Raw genomic sequence first — 18,907 nt, forward strand, 5'->3', positions numbered from 1 at the left:
CTATCAGTTTAATAAGTCACAGCTGCAAAATACTAACGCGGATTCTTTACAGACGAATGGAAAAACTAGTAGAAGCCGACCTCGGGGAAGATCAGTTTGGATTCCGTAGAAATGTTGGAATACGTGAGGTAATACTGACCCTACGACTTATCTTAGAAGCTAGATTAAGAAAAGGCAAACCTACGTTTCTAACATTTGTAGACTTGGAGAAAGCTTTTGACTGCAGTCATGGACTGTGCGGCTGGTCCCGGCGGAGGTTCGAGTCCTCCCTCGGGCATGGGTGTGTGTGTTTGTCCTTAGGATAATTTAGGTTAAGTAGTGTGTAAGCTTAGGGACTGATGACCTTAGCAGTTAAGTCCCATAATATTTCAAACAAAGCTTTTGACAATGTTGATTGGAATACGCTCTTTCAAATTCTGACGGTGGCAGGGGTAAAATACAGGGGGCGAAAGGCTATTTACAATTTGTACAGAAACCAAATGGCAGTTATAAGAGTCGAGGGACATGAAAGGGAAGCAGTGGTTGGGAAGGAAGTGACACAGGGTTGTAGTCTCTCCCCGATGTTATTCAATCTGTATATTGAGCAAGCAGTGAAGGAAACAAAAGAAAAATTCGGAGTAGGTATTAAAATCCATGGAGAAGAAATAAAAACTTTGAGGTTCGCCGATGACATTGTAATTCTGTCAGAGACACCTAAGGATTTGGAAGAGCAGTTGAATGGAATGGATAGTGTCTTGAAAGGAGGATATAAGATGAACAGCAACTAAAGCAAAACGAGGATAATGGAATGTAGTCGAATTAAGTCAGGTGATGCTGAGGGAATTAGATTAGAAAATGAGACACTTAAAGTAGTAAAGGAATTTTGCTATTTGTGGAGCAAAATAACTGATGATGGTCGAAGTAGAGAGGATATAAAATGTAGACTGGCAATGGCAAGGAAAGTGTTTCTGAAGAAGAGAAATTTGTTAACATCGAGTATAGATTTAAGTGTCAGGAAGTCATTTCTGAAAGTATTTGTATGGAGTGTAGCCATGTATGGAAGTGAAACATGGACTATAAATAGTTTGGACAAGAAGAGAATAGAAGCTTTTGAAATGTGGTGCTACAGAAGAATGCTGAAGATTAGATGGGTAGATCACATAACTAATGAGGAAGTGTTGAATAGGGTTGGGGAGAAGAGAAGTTTGTGGCACAACTTGACTAGAAGAAGGGATCGGTTGGTAGGACATGTGTTGAGGCATCGAGGGATCACCAGTTTAGTATTGGAAGGCAGTGTGGAGGGTAAAAATCGTAGAGGGAGACCAAGAGATGAATACACTAAGCAAATTCAGAAGGATGTAGGTTGCATTAGGTACTGGGAGATGAAGAAGCTTGCACAGGATAGAGTAGCATGGAGAGCTGCATCAAACCAGTCTCAGGACTGAAGACCACAACAACAACAACAATTTGATGAAATGTACTGCTGACAAAGGCAGATCTACCTTCATGACAATGTTTTTCGAAGTCCAGCTCACAAGGCACACATGGCTAGCTAGTGCATTCCTGTCACGCGCACTGTCCACTGCTGACAATACTCTGACCATTGTGTTGTGCGACAGATCAATTGTTTATTTTTCTCTATACCAACTATTTTATTCGCGAGTACACATTGTCAGTTTGGCAAGCCGTAGGTGAGTATCCAGTATCTGGCATGTGCCTATCATTCTGCCTGAAGGAATGCTCGTCATTATTTTAATACTGCTCAGATCAAGAGAAGGAATAAAATCCTTTGGTAAGTTTCCGTTCCAGTCACTCAGTGTTAAAAATACGATGGGTTACGGGGATTCCACCAAAATTCCAACAGCATTGGCACTCTATTTTTGTGTGAGTTGTTAACCTTTTCTCATTCGAAGAAGCATCACCATTTGTGAGTAACGGCCACATTTCTCTTGGTGACTGGTTTAATTGTACTTCCTTTGTCACAGTGTAATTTTCCAAACTCATCTCACAGCAGCCATTGCGACAGAATTCCGAAACGGAGTGCCTCATGAAACAAGTAATTGGCAATCACAGAGCTCAATAGCTTTCGAAAAGCCTCATAGTGTAGGTTTGCAGTAACATAAAAGAAGAAATTTCATTTTTATTTTCATCCTAGGAAGTTCTTGTTTCGCTAGCTGTCGATAACTCTTAAAAAATTACAGTGAGTGGAGTGAAATAAATAAAAAGGGAAGTATAAGTACTGATATATCGCCATAGATAAGAAACTTCCGTGTGTTTAAGAATTGACAAAACACTCTCCTCCTTTTGTGCTATCATTCGCCAAACTTTCGATTCGATGTCTCGAGCGGTTTAGGAGATATGATCGATGTTGCTAATATTTCATTCTCGCGGGCGTGAGGTTAGAAGTGAGCGAGCTACATAGGATCCATTTTCTCGTGATCGGAGGCAGATAGATACCTCCTCCCAAGTCTAGACAAAAATTCAACATGTTAGCTAAATTTCATACGCAGCAACATATGGTATAATACGCACCAAACGCAAGATCACAGCGACCCCTAATTTTCGTTGCAAACTTTTTGAGTTTTGCGTAGTGTCTTACTAAAATGTGTACATAACAATAAGAATGGTCATTAGCGAGATGATGGACCCTTCGCCACGAAGCTGATATAGAAGTAAGGCAAAAATCATATATTTGCAGAGAATAGTTTCTGTAAAATCGTTTGCGAAAGATAAGAGGTTGCGCGCGCTTCGGTTCAGTCAGCGTAGAGCGTCGCCAGTCGGCGCGTGCGAAGTATGGTGTACGCGTCGCAATATGCGCTGCACCCGCCACGTGCGTGTCGCGCTATAGTGTCGTGTTACGTCACACGTGCTATACGCTTCTCAATTTGCGCCTAGCCTAACGCTAGGCGCGAACTGAGACGCGTATAGCGCATGTGGCGCGGCGCAGCGCAGTGCGGTCTTTTGTAACTTAGCAGGTTCAAATGGGACCGCGCAATTGCGACGCGACGCGACTGGGACGCGACGCGCGCCTGCGCCAGGTCGCGCGGCATAGTGGCTGTGGGACAGTTTCTCGCGACGCGCGTCACACGAGCACTGTGGGAGGCGGGGAGCGGGAAGGCAGTCTTGCCATATACTCACTTCGGCATGGCGCATATGGGCAGCAGAAGTATTGCCCATGCGAAAAATCAGCCTTACGGTATACTTAATTTTATTGTCACTGAGTAGTGTTTCGTTATTCGCCGTTTAAGAGCTCCACCTGTTACTGTTAGTACATAATACTTTTCAGTTACATATATCAGTATATTTTTTTGTTTTTTCTTTTGTCAAGAAAATTGCACAGTTCAATAAATGGTGAGCCATTAACCACTGGAATTATATCTTCTGCCACCACAATGTTTTCAAATCGTAAGAAGAGACAGACGATTCATCGTGAGGCTGGTGAATAAGGAAGTAAGGAATATTATAAAATCATGTGACCTAGAAGCAAGGCAGGAAAGTACATCAAGGTTATGTATTTTCTGCCTGTTATGCTGACGTATCTATACGATCTGTTACAAAATGTCGAAAAGGCGTAATTTCCACAGTTATGACCCCATTGTGATCCTGGCAAAAACGTCCGAGATATGAAGTACATAAGTTTCACTATCATTATTTGGATATGGATGTAATAAGAGACATTATACTATTTACAAGTGGACATCACATTTCCACTGCAAGATAGAAACAGTCGAGAAGCCCTCACGAATCTACATATACATCTACATCCATACTCCGCAAGCCACCTGACGGTGCGTGGCGGAGGGTACTTTGAGTACCTCTATCGGTTCTCCCTCCTATTCCAGTCTCGTATTGTTCGTGGAAAGAAAGATCTTCGGTATGCCTCTGTGTGAGATCTAATCTCTCTGATTTTATCCTCATGGTCTCTTCGCGAGATATACATGGGAGGCAGAAATATACTGCTTGAATCCTCGGTGAAGGTATGTTCTCGAAACTTCAACTAAAGCCCGTACCGAGCTACTGAGCGTCTCTCTTGCAGAGTCTTCCACTGGAGTTTATCTGTCATTTCCGTAACGCTGCTCTCCGTTGGAGCTTCTCTATCTTTTCTATCAACCCTATCTGGTACGGATCCCACACCAGTGAGCAGTATTCAAGCAGTGGGCGAACAAGTGTACTGTAACCTACTTCCTTTGTTTTCAGACTGCATTTCCTTAGGATTCTTCCAATTAATCTCAGTCTGGCAACTGCTTTACCGACGATTAATTTTATATGGTCATTCCATTTTAGATAACTCCTAATGACTATTCCCTGATAATTTGTGGAATTAACTGCTTCCAGTTGCTGACTTGCTATATTGTAGCTAAATGGTAAAGGATCTTTGTTTCTATGTATTGGTAACACAGTACACTTGTCTACATTGAGATTCAATTGCCATTCCCTGCACCATGCGTCAATTCGTTGCAGGTCCTCCTGCATTTCAGTACATTTTCCCATTGTTACAACCTTTCGATATTCTACAGCATCATCCGCAAAAAGCCTCAGTGAACTTTCGATGTTATCCACAGCCGGCCGCGGTGGTCTAGAGGTTCTAGGCGCTCAGTCCGGAACCGCGTGACTGCTACGGTCGCAGGTTCGAATCCTGCCTCGGGCATGGACGTGTGTGATGTCCTTAGCTTAGTTCGGTTTAAGTAGTTCTAAGTTCTAGGGGACTGATGACCTCAGAAGTTAAGTCCCAGAGCCATTTGTTATCCACAAGGCCACTTATGTATTTTGTAAACAGCAGACACTCCCCTGGGGCACTCCTGAATTCACTCTTACTTCGGAAGACTTCACTCCATTGAGAATGACATGATGCGTTCTGTTATCTAGGAACTCTTCAATCCAATCACACAATTGGTCTGATAGTTCATATGCTCTTACTGTGTTCATTTAACGACTGTGGGTTCAAATGGTTCAAATGGCTCTGATCACTATGGGACTTAACTTCTGAGGTCATCAGTCCCCTAGAACTTAGAACTATTTAAACCTAACTAACCTAAGGACATCACACACATCAATGCCCGAGGCAGGATTCGAACCTGCAACCGTAGCGGTCGCGTGGTTCCAGACCGAAGCGCCTAGAACCGCTCGGCTACCAGCGGCCGGCAAACGACTGTGGGGAACTGTATCAAACGCCTGGCGGAAGTCAAGAAACACGGCATCTAACTGGCCCACTGAGTCTCGTGGACGAATAGCGTGAGCTGGGTTTCACACGATCGTCTTTTTCGAAACCCATGCTGATTGCTACAGACTAGATTTCTAGTCTCCAGAAAATTCATTATACTCCAACATAATACGTGTTCCAAAATTCTGCAACTGATCGACGTTAGAGATATACGTTTATAGTTCTGCACATATGCTCGACGTCCCTTCTTGAAATCGGGGATGACCTGTGCCCTTTTCCAATCCTTTGGAACGCTACGCTCTTCTAGAGACCTACGGTACACCGCTGCAAGAAGGGGGGCAAGTTCCTTCGCGTACTCTGTGTAAAATCGAACTGGTATCCAATCAGGTCCAGCAGCCTTTCCTCTTTTGAGCGATTTTAATTGTTTTTCTATCCCTCTGTCATCTATTTCGATATCAACCATTTTGTCATCTGTGCGAAAATCTAGAAAAGGAACTACAGTGCAGTCTTCCTCTGTGAAACAGCTTTGAAAAAAGACATTTAGTATTTCGGCCTTTAGTGTATCATCCTCTGTTTCAGAGGATAATGATGTTTTAATCGGCTCGTCGTAACGAGGGAAAGATAAGGGAAATTAGAGCTCGTAGTAAGGCGTTCAGACAATCGCTTTTCCCTCGCGCGATCCGTGAGTGGAACAGAGGGGGGGGGGGGGGGATATGACTTTGGCGCGAATGGTGCCCTAGGCCACACACCGCTTGGTGGCTAGCGGAGTGTATATGTAGATGCAGAAAGCACATTAGTGGTTGCATACACACTATCAGCATCAATAAATACAACAGACTACACAAATGACGTAGTGGTTGGTATTATTCCGATAGTATGAGTATCCTGAAAGAGTGTGGTGATATTTATTTTGTTGAAGTGTATTGCTGACAAAGGCAGATCTACTTTCATGAGAATGTTTTTCGAACGGCGTGTACTCTTCCTCTCACAAAACACACACGCATTCCTGTCGCTCGCATATTCTCAGCTGCTGACGATATCCATCTGATGACCATCGCTTTGTGCCACGTATCAATTGTTTCCTTTTCTCAATAATAACTATTTTATTCGCGAATGACACATTGTCAGTTTGGCAAGGCGTAGGTGAGTAAGCAGCATCTGGTATGTGGGTGTCATTCTGCCCCAAGAGTATACTCGTCATTATTTTAATACTGCTCAGATGAAGAAAAGGAATAAGAGCCACTGGTAAGTTTCCATTCCAGTTGCTCAATGTTAAAAATACGATGGGTTGTGGGATTCAACCAAAATTTCAACAGAACTATTGATTTTTGTGTGAATTGTTAACCTTTTCTCATTCGAAGAAGCATCACCATTTATGAGTAACGGACACATTTCTCTTGTTGACAGGTTTAACGGTACTTCTTTTGCCGAAACACAGTATAATTTGCACAAACTCGTTTTTGCAGCAGCTATTGTGACAGAAATCTGAAACAGTGTCTCATTAAACAAGTAACTGGCGACCAGAGAGCTCAACAGCTTACGAAAAAAAACCTCATTGTGTCGGTTTGCGGTAACATAAGAGAAGAAATTTTATGTTTATTTTCATACTAGGTTACTCTTGTTGACTAGCTATCGATAACTCTTAAAGAATCACAGTCACTGGAATGAAAAAAATAAAATAGAAAGTACAATTCTGATATGTCGTCCTAGATAAGAAAGTTCAATGTGTTTACGAACTGGCGAAGTACTCTCCTGCTCGTTTGCCATCATTCGCGAAAAACTCGTTTCGATGTCTCGAGCGGTTTTGGAGATATGAGGGATGTTGTGAATATTTCATTCCCGTGGGAGTGAGATCGGGAGTGATTGTGCTACATACAATCTACCGGTATTTTCTCGAGATCGGAGACAGATAGAGACCTTCTCCTAAGTCTAAACAAAAATTCAATTTTTGTTAGCTTAATTTCATACGCAGCAACATACGGTGTAATACGCACCAAACGCAAAATCAAGGCGACCCCTATCCTTCATTGCAAACTTTTTGAATTTTGCGTAGTGTCTTATTAAAATGTGCGAATCACTAAAGTATGACCATTAGCGAGATGATGGGCACTTTGCCACGAAGCTGGCATATACCGCTACAAGTAAGGCAAAAATCAAATATTTTCATTGAATAGTTTCTGTAAAATCGTTTGAGAAACATTACAGGGTGCGCGCGCTTCGGTTCTGTCTGCACAGAGCGTCGCCAATCGGCGTGTGTGAAGTATGTGTACGCGTCGCAATATGCGCCGGACGTCACGTCACACGCGTTTTAGTTTTGTTTGATATTTTTGTTTTACATTTTTAATTGTTTCGTAATAGTTGTTACTGTCCATGAGATAACTGGAAAACCGTGGCCTAGTCAGCTGGTAAGAGCTGATGGTAGGGTTCGAGTGTGGCACAGACCCCATGAGGCTATGGACCCAAGTTGTCAACAGGACACTGTGCAAGCTGATGATGACTCCATAATGGCGTGCGTCGTGTTTACGTGGAATAGACTGGGTCCTCTGGTTCAACTGAACGGATCACTGAACTTTGGCAGCCGTTCATGGATGTAATTTACCCAAACAACGGTGGAATTTTTACGGATGACAATGCGTCATGTCACTGGGCCACAATTGTTTGCGACTGGTTTGAAGAACATTATGGACAGTTTGAGTGAATGATTTGGCCACCGGGATCGCATGACATGAATCCCTTCGAACACTTATATTAGATAATCAAGAGGCCAAATCGTGCACAAAAATCCTACACCTGCAACACTTTGGTAACTACGGACGGCTGTAGAGGCAGAATGGCTCAGTATTTCTGGAGGAGACTTCCGGCGACTTGTCGAGACCATGCCACATACAGTTGCTGCTCCACAGTGGGCAAAAGGAGGTCCGACATGCTGATAAAAAATATCCCATTACCTTTGTCATCTCAGTGTACATGACAATATATTTTTAACTTCCTGGCAGATTAAAACTGTGTGCCCGACCGAGTCTCGAACTCGGGACCTTTGCCTTTCGCGGGCAAGTGCTCTACCATCTGAGCTACCGAAGCAAGTTCTGCAAGGTTCGCAGGAGAGCTTCTGTAACGTTTGGAAGGTAGGAGACGAGGTACTGGCAGAAGTAAAGCTGTGAGTACCGGGCGTGAGTCGTGCTTCGGTAGCTCAGATGGCGCCGGCATGGTAGCTCAGCGTGTTCGGTCAGAGGGTTACATGCCCTCTGTAATAAAAAAACTGAGTCAATCGATCAACAACGAACATAAATGATAAATGGATGTCTTACGACGTCCGCCCCGAGCAGATGCAACGAACAAAAGCGTACAAAATGAGAGTAAAAAAAAAAAAAAAAAAAAAAGATGGTAGAGCACCTGCCCGCGAAAGGCAAAGGTCCCGAGTTCGAGTCTCGGTCGGGCACACAGTTTTAATCTGCCAGGAAGTTTCATATCAGCGCACACTCCGCTGCAGAGTGAAAATCTCATTCTGAATATATTTGTATTCTTTTCATTTTGAGGTAGAGCAGCCATTTGTTACCTTTTATTTATTTTTTATTTACTACTCCTGAGAGTGGAGAAGGCTGTTTGAGATGCGGCACATTAAAGGAAAGCCGTCCTTTTGAGCCGAATTTCCCACTAGACAGGAAGCGCGCCAGAAGAAATTAAATAACGGGCCTAAATAGCGCTCCTGATCCTATTTTCGTCCCCCTATGTATTTCGGGCTTCCATTGTTGATAAGAAATGGTTAACTGTGCGTGCATGAGAGAGACCTCAGTCCATAGCTTTACTGAGACAGTATGTTGTGTGCAGTACGTTTAGCTTCCGAGTTCTATGGAATTCCTCTTGTTAGACTCAGGTGAGTTAGTGCAGCAGCCAAATTAACAGCTTGCTATTCGTATGAGCGTTGGTTTCTGTTAAAATATTAAGCTTTATTTCAGTCGTGCATTGCAGTTTGTTGCATGTAATCGCTTTTGTCAACGGTTTTGCCTATATCGCTCTAGCGGTCATTATAATAAATTCCTGGGAAGTTCGTAATTTCATCCCCCTTACAATTCCTATTTTCGTTCCATGGACGAAATTCGGAAGTGTTATTAGTAATTCATTTTATGTGGTATTTATAGAGATTACTTTGGTTTTTCCTGTTGAAAAAGGCAGGTGGAGAGAAATTGAATCGTTGCACAAAACACTTGGTTTGGTGTCTCAAGTGATTTATAATAGTGAAAGTGTTTGGCAGTGTTATAATCGAAAAATACATTTAAATCAATTGTATTTTTGAGAACTTTTATGGGGGACAAAATGGCGAAGGTTTTTTTTCTTGTATTTCTGTTTTCGCAGCGCTAATGCTTATGTTAAATACTGGCTTTAGTACGTTATAATAATTGAATTGTTAATTGCTTACAAGTGGAGAATAAATTCAGGAACGTGTATATCAGTTTGTAGTCTTTTCCATAACCTTTCAGGGCTTATACAGGTCCAACCTGTTAAGGTGACGAAATTTGGGCCCCCTACTTTGCCGCAACTACTTATCACTAGAGCAACTGTTCTGAAATGGGTTTTGAATGATGATAAGTTTACAGATATTAAAAGTCTTCAGTTGAATCGCCGTTTTAACCAAGCTGATGATGTTTGGTTTGTGGGGCGCTCAACTGCGTGGTCATCAGAGCCCGTACAATTCTTACACAGTCCAATCTAGCCACTGCCACGAATGATGATGATGATGATGACATGATGAGGACAACACAGACACCCAATCCCTGGGCAACCAAGACAATCTACGTGGTTTTATGTAGGGTGACCAGACGCCCGGATTAGTCCGGACATGTCCTCCTTTTTAGCTCTTTGTCCGGGGTCCGGGCGGATTTTTACAGTGTCCGGCTTTTTCGCAAAGTTGAGCGTAATGCAGTTAAATTTACAATTCATCCCGTTCTATTGCTCTTTTCTTAAAGTAGCAATAATTGTTAAGGAATGTATGTAGCCGGCCGGTGTGGCCGAGCGGTTCTAGCCGTTTCAGTCTGGAACCGCGCGACCGCTACGGTCGCAGGTTCGAATCCTGCTTCGGGCATGGATGTGTGTGGTGTCCTTAGGTTAGTTAGGTTTAAGTAGTTCTAAGTTCTAGGGGACTGATGACCTCAGATGTTAAGTCCCACAGTGCTCAGAGCCATTTGAACCATTTTTTGAATGTATGTATGTTATGTCTGTAAATAATAAACTCATTTATTTCAAGATTTTAAACATGGCTGAAACAGCAACTGTTCAAATTCTTCGCGGTAAATGATAACAGCCAAGCAGTTGCAGGATAAACATTTATTAAAATTCTTGACCACGGTTTCCGTATATCTAAATATACCTTCATCAGAAGTAAAATACACTAAAATCACATCCTGGAGTGGAGATACATAAAACAATTGTGCCAAACTACTGACGACGTCTTTGGCAGGATGTGATTATAGTGTATTTTACTTACGATGAATGTATATTCAGATATACCGAAACCGTGGTCAAGAATTTTAATAAGTCTTTATCCTGCAACTGTTTGGCTGTTATCGTTTACCGTGAACTCATTTGTTAAAATTGCACGTATGTTTGATGGGCAATACTGCAGATGAGGATACTACCCGTCAGCTTTGGTCAAGTCACATGAAGGTAGCCAATCAACAGTGGGGTTTAGGCAGCCATTTTCGTTAAATCTCAAAAATACGCGTAAGTATAAAAACAATTGATGCCACACTGTCACCACAATCAATGTTTTTGATTTAAAATAAAAAATATTGCTCTGGGTACCACCACCTGACCACAAGTAACAATTAACTAATGCCGGTCGGAGTGGCCGAGCGGTTCTAGCCGCTACAGTCTGGAACCCCGTAACCGCTACGGTCGCAGGTTTGAATCCTGCCTCAGGCATGGATGTATGTGATGTCCTTAGGTTAGTTAGGTTTAAGTAGTTCTAAGTTCTACGGGACTGATGACCTCAGAAGTTAAGTCCCATGGTGCTCAGAGCCATTTGAATCAATTAACTACTAGTTTTACCGGTAATTCCCGGCATTGACGTGACTTGTCCAAAGCTGACGGGTGGTATCCTGATCTGCAGTTGACCCGTTTGATTTGCCCACTTTTTTGTTCCTTTGTCCTCCTTTTTGAAGCTGTTTGTCCTCCTTTTTAAACAATAGCGTCTGGTCACCCTACTTTTATGGAGCAAACGAACGAGCGACGCGCGTGTTAGGCTGCGGCCGGTTCCTGGGCCTGTTGCGGCTATAGTAGATGCCCAGCGGGTAGCGCTGGCGGTGAGTTTGCGGCCGGCGCCGCCAGAGCGCTCTCTCGGCGGCGAGCGCGAGCGCCGCGACTGCGCAGCCCGCGGCCAGCGCGACGCCGGCGCCCAGCAACTTGCGCAGCCCCACGAGCGCTCGCGTGCTCGCCGGCCGCGACGTGCGGCTCTCGGCGGCGCGAGTCGCCTGCATCGTGTCGGCCAGCCACTTCTCCACCAGCCCCGCCTCCACGCACCGTCGCACCTACACACACAAACATACTACTGTTTTGCCTATCATAATGATTGTTTAATTTTTTTATCTACATCTACATCCATACACCGCAAGCAACCTGACGGTGTGTGGCGGAGAGTACCTTGAGTACCTCTACCGGTTCTCCCTTCTATTCCAGTCTCGTATTGTTCGTGGAAAGAAGGATTGTCGGTATGCCTCTGTGTGGGCTCTAATCTCTCTGACTTTATCCTCATGGTCTCTTCGCGAGATATACGTAGGAGAGAGCAATATACTGCTTGACTCCTTGGTGAAGGTATATTCTCGAAACTTCAACAAAAGCCCGTACCGATCAACCGAGCGTCTCTCCTGCAGGGTCTTCCACTGGAGTTTATCTATCATATCCGTAACGCCTTCGCGATTACTAAATGATCCTGTAACGAAGCACGCTGCTCTCCGTTGGATCTTCTCTATCTCTTCTATCAACCCTATCTGGTACGGATCCCACACCAGTGAGCAGTATTCAAGCAGTGGGCGAACAAGCGTACTGTAACCTCCTTTCTTTGTTTTCGGATTGCATTTCCTTAGGATTCTTCCAATGATCTCAGTCTGCTTTACCGACGATCAACTTTATGTGATCATTCCATTTTAAATCACTCCTAATGCCTACTCCCAGATAATTTATGGAATTAACTGCGTCCAGTTGCTGACCTGCTATATTGTAGCTAAATGATATGGGATCTTTATTTCTATGTATTCGCAGCACATTACACTGGTCTACATTGAGATTCAATTGCCATTCCCTGCACCTTGCGTCAATTCGCTGCAGATCCTCCTGCATTTCAGTACAATTTTCCATTGTTACAACCTCTCGATATACCACAGCATCATCCGCAAAATGCCTCAGTGAACTTCCGATGTCATCCACAAGGTCATTTATGTACACTCCTGGAAATTGAAATAAGAACACCGTGAATTCATTGTCCCAGGAAGGGGAAACTTTATTGACACATTCCTGGGGTCAGATACATCACATGATCACACTGACAGAACCACAGGCACATAGACACAGGCAACAGAGCATGCACAATGTCGGCACTAGTACAGTGTATATCCACCTTTCGCAGCAATGCAGGCTGCTATTCTCCCATGGAGACGATCGTAGAGATGCTGGATGTAGTCCTGTGGAACGGCTTGCCATGCCATTTCCACCTGGCGCCTCAGTTGGACCAGCGTTCGTGCTGGACGTGCAGACTGCGTGAGACGACGCTTCATCCAGTCCCAAACATGCTCAATGGGGGACAGATCCGGAGATCTTGCTGGCCAGGGTAGTTGACTTACACCTTCTAGAGCACGTTGGGTGGCACGGATACATGCGGACGTGCATTGTCCTGTTGGAACAGCAAGTTCCCTTGCCGGTCTAGGAATGGTAGAACGATGGGTTCGATGACGGTTTGGATGTACCGTGCACTATTCAGTGTCCCCTCGACGATCACCAGTGGTGTACGGCCAGTGTAGGAGATCGCTCCCCACACCATGATGCCGGGTGTTGGCCCTGTGTGCCTCGGTCGTATGCAGTCCTGATTGTGGCGCTCACCTGCACGGCGCCAAACACGCATACGACCATCATTGGCACCAAGGCAGAAGCGACTCTCATCGCTGAAGACGACACGTCTCCATTCGTCCCTCCATTCACGCCTGTCGCGACACCACTGGAGGCGGGCTGCACGATGTTGGGGCGTGAGCGGAAGACGGCCTAACGGTGTGCGGGACCGTAGCCCAGCTTCATGGAGACGGTTGCGAATGGTCCTCGCCGATACCCCAGGAGCAACAGTGTCCCTAATTTGCTGGGAAGTGGCGGTGCGGTCCCCTACGGCACTGCGTAGGATCCTACGGTCTTGGCGTGCATCCGTGCGTCGCTGCGGTCCGGTCCCAGGTCGACGGGCACGTGCACCTTCCGCCGACCACTGGCGACAACATCGATGTACTGTGGAGACCTCACGCCCCACGTGTTGAGCAATTCGGCGGTACGTCCACCCGGCCTCCCGCATGCCCACTATACGCCCTCGCTCAAAGTCCGTCAACTGCACATACGGTTCACGTCCACGCTGTCGCGGCATGCTACCAGTGTTAAAGACTGCGATGGAGCTCCGTATGCCACGGCAAACTGGCTGACACTGACGGCGGCGGTGCACAAATGCTGCGCAGCTAGCGCCATTCGACGGCCAACACCGCGATTCCTGGTGTGTCCGCTGTGCCGTGCGTGTGATCATTGCTTGTACAGCCCTCTCGCAGTGTCCGGAGCAAGTATGGTGGGTCTGACACACCGGTGTCAATGTTTTGTTTTTTCCATTTCCAGGAGTGTATATTGTGAATAGCAACGGTCCTACGACACTCCCCTGCGGCACACCTGAAATAAACTCCCCTGCGGCACACCTGAAATAACTCTTACTTCGGAAGACTTCTCTTCATTGAGAATGACATGCTGCGTTCTGTTATCTAGGAACTCTTCAATCCAATCACACAATTGGTCTGATAGTCCATATGCTCTTACTTTGTTCATTAAACGACTGTGGGGAACTGTATCGAACACCTTGCGTAAGTCAAGAAACACGGCATCTAGCTGGGAACCCGTGTCTGTGGCACTCTGAGTCTCGTGGACGAATAGCGCGAGCTGGGTTTCACACGATCGTCTTTTTCGAAACCCATGCTGATTCCTACAGAGTAGATTTCTAGTCTCCAGAAAAGTCATTATACTCGAACATAATACGTGTTCCAAAATTGTACAACTGATAGACGTTAGAGATATAGGTCTATAGTTCTGCACATCCCTTCTTGAAAACGGGGATGACCTGTGCTGTTTTCCAATCTTTTGGAAAGCTACGCTGTTCTAGAGACCTACGGTACTCCGCAGCAAGAAGGGGGCAAGTTCCTTCGCGTACTCTGTGTAAAATCCAACTGGTATCCCATCAGGTCCAGCAGCCTTTCCTCTTTTGAGCGATTTTAATTGTTTCTGTATCCCTCTGTCATCTATTTCGATATCTACCATTTTGTCATCTGTGAGACAATCTAGAGAAGGAACTACAGTGCAGTCATCCTCTGTGAAACAGCTTTGGAAAAAGACATTTAGTATTTCGGCCTTTACTCTGTCATCCTCTGTTTCAGTATCATTTTGGTCAAAGAGTGTCTGGATATTTTGTTTTGATCCAACTACCGCTTTGACATAAGACCAAAATTTCTTAGGATTTTCTGCCAAGATCGTTCCTACATCTACATCTACTTTTATACTCCGCAAGCCACCCAACGGTGTGTGGCGGAGGGCACTTTACGTCTCACTGTCATTACCTCCCTTTCCTGTTCCAGTCGCGTATGGTTAGCGGGGAAGATCGACTGCCGGAAAGCCTCCGTGCGCGCTCGAATCTCTCTACTTTTACCTTCGTGATCTCCTCTGGAGGTATAAGCAGGGGGAAGCAATATATTCGATACCTCATGCAGAAACGCACCCTCTCGAAACCTGGACAGCAAGCTATACCGCGATGCAGAGCGCCTCTCTTGCAGAGTCTGCCATTTGAGTTTGCTAAACATCTCCGTAACGCTATCACGGTTACCAAATATCCCTGTGATGAAACGCGCCGCTCTTCTTTGGAGCTTTTCTATCTCCTCTGTCAACCCGACCTGGTACGGACCCCACACTGATAAGCAATACTCAAGTATAGGTTGAACGAGTTTTTTGGAAGCCACCCGCTTTGTTGATGGACTACATTTTCTAAGGACTCTCCCAATGAATCTCAACCTGGCACCCGCCTTGCCAACAATTAATTTTATATGATCATTCCACTTCAAATCGTTCCGTACGCATACTCCCAGATATTTTACAGAAGTAACTGCTACCAGTGTTTGTTCCGCTATCGTATAATCATACAATAAAGGATCCTTCTTTCTATGTATTCGCAATACATTACATTTCTCTATGTTAGGGGTCAGTTTACACTCCCTGCACCAAGTGCCTATCCGCTGCAGATCTTCCTGCATTTCGCTACAATTTTCTAATGCTGCAACTTCTCTGTATACTACAGCATCATCCGCGAAAAGCCGCATGGAACTTCCGACACTATCTACTAGGTCATTTGTATATATTGCGAAAAGCAGTGGTCCCATAACACTCCCCTGTGGCACGCCAGAGGTTACCTTAACGTCTGTAGACGTCTCTCCATTGAGAACAACATGCTGTGTTCTGTTTGCTAAAAACTCTTCAATTCAGCCGCACAGCTGGTCTGATACTCCGTAGGCTCCTGCTTTGTTTATCAGGCGACAGTGCGGAACTGTATCTAACGCCTTCCGGAAGTCAAGGAACATGGCATCTACCTGGGAGCCTGTATCTAATATTTTCTGGATCTCATGAACAAATAAAGCGAGTTGGGTCTCACACGATCGCTGTTTCCGGAATCCATGTTCAATCCTACAGAGTAGTTTCTGGGTTTCCAGAAATGACATGATACGCGGGCAAAACACATGTTCTAAAATTCTACAAGAGATCGATGTCAGAGATATTGGTCTATAGTTTTGTGCATCTGCTCGACGACCCTTCTTGAAAACTGGAACTACCTGTGCTCTTTTCCAATCACTTGGAACCTTCTGTTCCTCTAGAGACTTGCGGTACACGGCTGTTAGAAGGGGGGCAAGTTCTTTCGCGTACTCTGTGTAGAATCGAATTGGTATCCCGTCAGGTCAAGTGGACTTTCCTCTGTTGACTGATTTGAGTTGATTTTCTATTCCTTGGACAGTTATTTCGATGTCAGTCATTTTTTCGTTCTGCAAGGTTTTAGAGAAGGAACTGCAGTGCGGTCTTCTTCTGTGAAACAGCTGTGGAAAAAGGTGTTTAGTATTTCACCTTTACAAGTGTCATCCCGTGTTTTAATGCTAGTATCATCCCAGAGTGTCTGGATATGCTGTTTCGACCCACTTACTGATTTAACGTAAGACCAGAACTTCCTAGTATTTTCTGTCAAGTCGGTACATAGAATTTTACTTATACTTTTTAATCCGTTGCAAATGTGAAGTGCTAATACATTAATAACCGGTGTAACAGCCAGAATGTTGAATTCCGCAATGACGTGCATTGTGTTGTACAAGCGCCGCATGTTAGTTTGTGGCATGGAGTTCCAAGCGCGTCGCACTAATTCGGCCAGCTCAGGGAGGGTTTAACGTTTTTTGCGAATGACACTGTAGTTGTGTGACTAAGGCCTCCCGTCGGGTAGACCGCTCGCCGGGTGCAAATCTTTCGATTTGACGCCAACTCGGCGACTTGTGCGTCGATGGGGATGAAATGATGATGATTAAGACGACACCAAATCCCTGAGTGGAGAAAATCTCCGACCCAGTCGGGAATCGAACCCGGGCCTTTAGGACTGACATTCTGTCGCGCTGACCACTCAGCTGCTGGGGCCGGACACACTGTAGTTGTCATCCAGTGATGTCCCACATGTGCTCTACTGGAGACAGCCAACATGTTGGGTTACAACAGCGGTATGTGGTCGAGTGTTATCCTGTGAGAAAGTCCCCTGGAATACTGGTCATGAATGACGGCACAACAGGCCGAATCACCAGACTGACGACCAAATTTGAAGTCAGGTGGGATAACCACTAGAGAGCTACTGCTGTCATATGAAATAGCATTCAGAACAAAACTCCAGGTATAGACACTATAGGGCGTTTGTCCTTGGAGTAACCGATTTGCAATAGTTCATTGCAATGCTGTTTTTCTGGGGGAATGCTGGGGGATGCGTACCCCTACACTTTTTCGTCGACAAAGTAATTGTTTCACGATGTTGAGAACTTGGAAGAGTGCCAAAGATTATTTCACGGACGTACATTTTTTATTTCATTTTTTCGCGCTTCATTTTATATTTCCACAGTCAGCAATCTGATGTTCATAAAGTTGGTTGGTCCTCCACTGGTGTTGTTCCAGCCCATCGACTATGTACGCTCTTGGTTCATGAAAGGCAGACATTTTGCTACTGATAGCAAGAGTAAAGTAAGAATCCGTGAAGACTACAGCATCCATGAACTAAAGTCAGTTTGGAAACTGTTGTAATGTTATTAATGTAAGTTACACTGTAGTTTTATAGTTAAATAAATTTTCAGCTGTATTAAAAATTGGGTCAGTTGAAGCACAGGATACTGGCCATCATCTATGCCATTTCGGGAGCCGAACAAGATTACAAAAGATTTTTGTAGTGTAGTTTTTATTGCTGTTGATGATTGGTGTGGATGGCTTTTGTTGTATTGTGTCTTTTAGTGGTGTTTTTCAGGTTAAAATATGTGTTCGGTAATATTTCCTTGTATCGTTTTGTATGGGTTGATTGGACTCACCTGTTTCATTTGAGGTGTATTGTAGGTCAATTGAAGTGTACGATACCATTTTCTTTTATTGTTCAGGAGTTGATGGGAATTGCATGCTTCAATTTAGGTGATGCAAACAGAAGTGTTCGATACCACATTCTCTTGTATGTTTGGTTGTTTCTATGTATCGCCTGCTTCATTTAATGAGTCCGATACCATTTTTTTGATGACGTTATGGCTAAAAGCAGACGGGTGGTATCCCATGCTTCAGTTACAAGTAATTTTCCCTGCATTATATCCAATGTCGAAGTAGCCTCAAACGTTTTTTAGAAAAAAAGCACTGGTTCTTTGTGTCACTGTGGTGCCAACTGCTGCTCAGATTGCTACTGCAGTTACAGTACGATGGCTAGAGCCCTACGCCGAACACGATGGTCTTCTCTCTCGGTTGTGACACGTGGCCGTCTGGAGGCCGGTCTTCTTGTGACCGTACATTCTCATGACCACCGCTGTCAGCACTCATGTACAATGGCTACATTCCTGCCAAGCCTTTCCGCAGTATCGTAGAAGGAACATCCAGATTCTTGCAGCCCTAATACAAGATCTCGTTTATAGTCAGCGATGTGCTGATAATAACGTCTTTGTCGCCTTACAGGCATTCTTGACTAACATCAACTCACCACGTTCAATCTCGAAGGTAATTAACGCTCAAGACCGTTACAGCGCGTATGTAATTCAAACTTGACTGGCATCCTCATAGTAACGCGACTAGCGAGAGACTTTAATAGAGATCATGTTTCAGATGTAGAGACACACCTGCCAACTTCCGTTTATGTCACACAACTCCATCGTGGTATTGCGATTTTTTTTTCCGTCAGTGTATATACAAATGTAACATACAAGGCGATCAGAAACAGGCGTGAAAGCTTGTAAGAAA

General features: G+C 44.6%; 1 protein-coding gene across 1 annotated transcript in view; it reads right to left on the reverse strand.

Moving 5' to 3' along the window:
* Nucleotides 1–18,907, reverse strand: part of LOC126167966 (uncharacterized) — a 147,466-nt gene that overhangs the window by 8,553 nt on the left and 120,006 nt on the right. The window contains exon 12 of the mRNA XM_049920523.1: nucleotides 11,512–11,664. Within this exon, the coding sequence (XP_049776480.1) occupies nucleotides 11,512–11,664 (153 nt within the window). The remainder of the gene's footprint in view (nucleotides 1–11,511; nucleotides 11,665–18,907) is intronic.

The sequence above is a fragment of the Schistocerca cancellata genome, chromosome 1 (assembly GCF_023864275.1).
Source record: "Schistocerca cancellata isolate TAMUIC-IGC-003103 chromosome 1, iqSchCanc2.1, whole genome shotgun sequence".
NCBI lineage: Eukaryota > Metazoa > Arthropoda > Insecta > Orthoptera > Acrididae > Schistocerca > Schistocerca cancellata.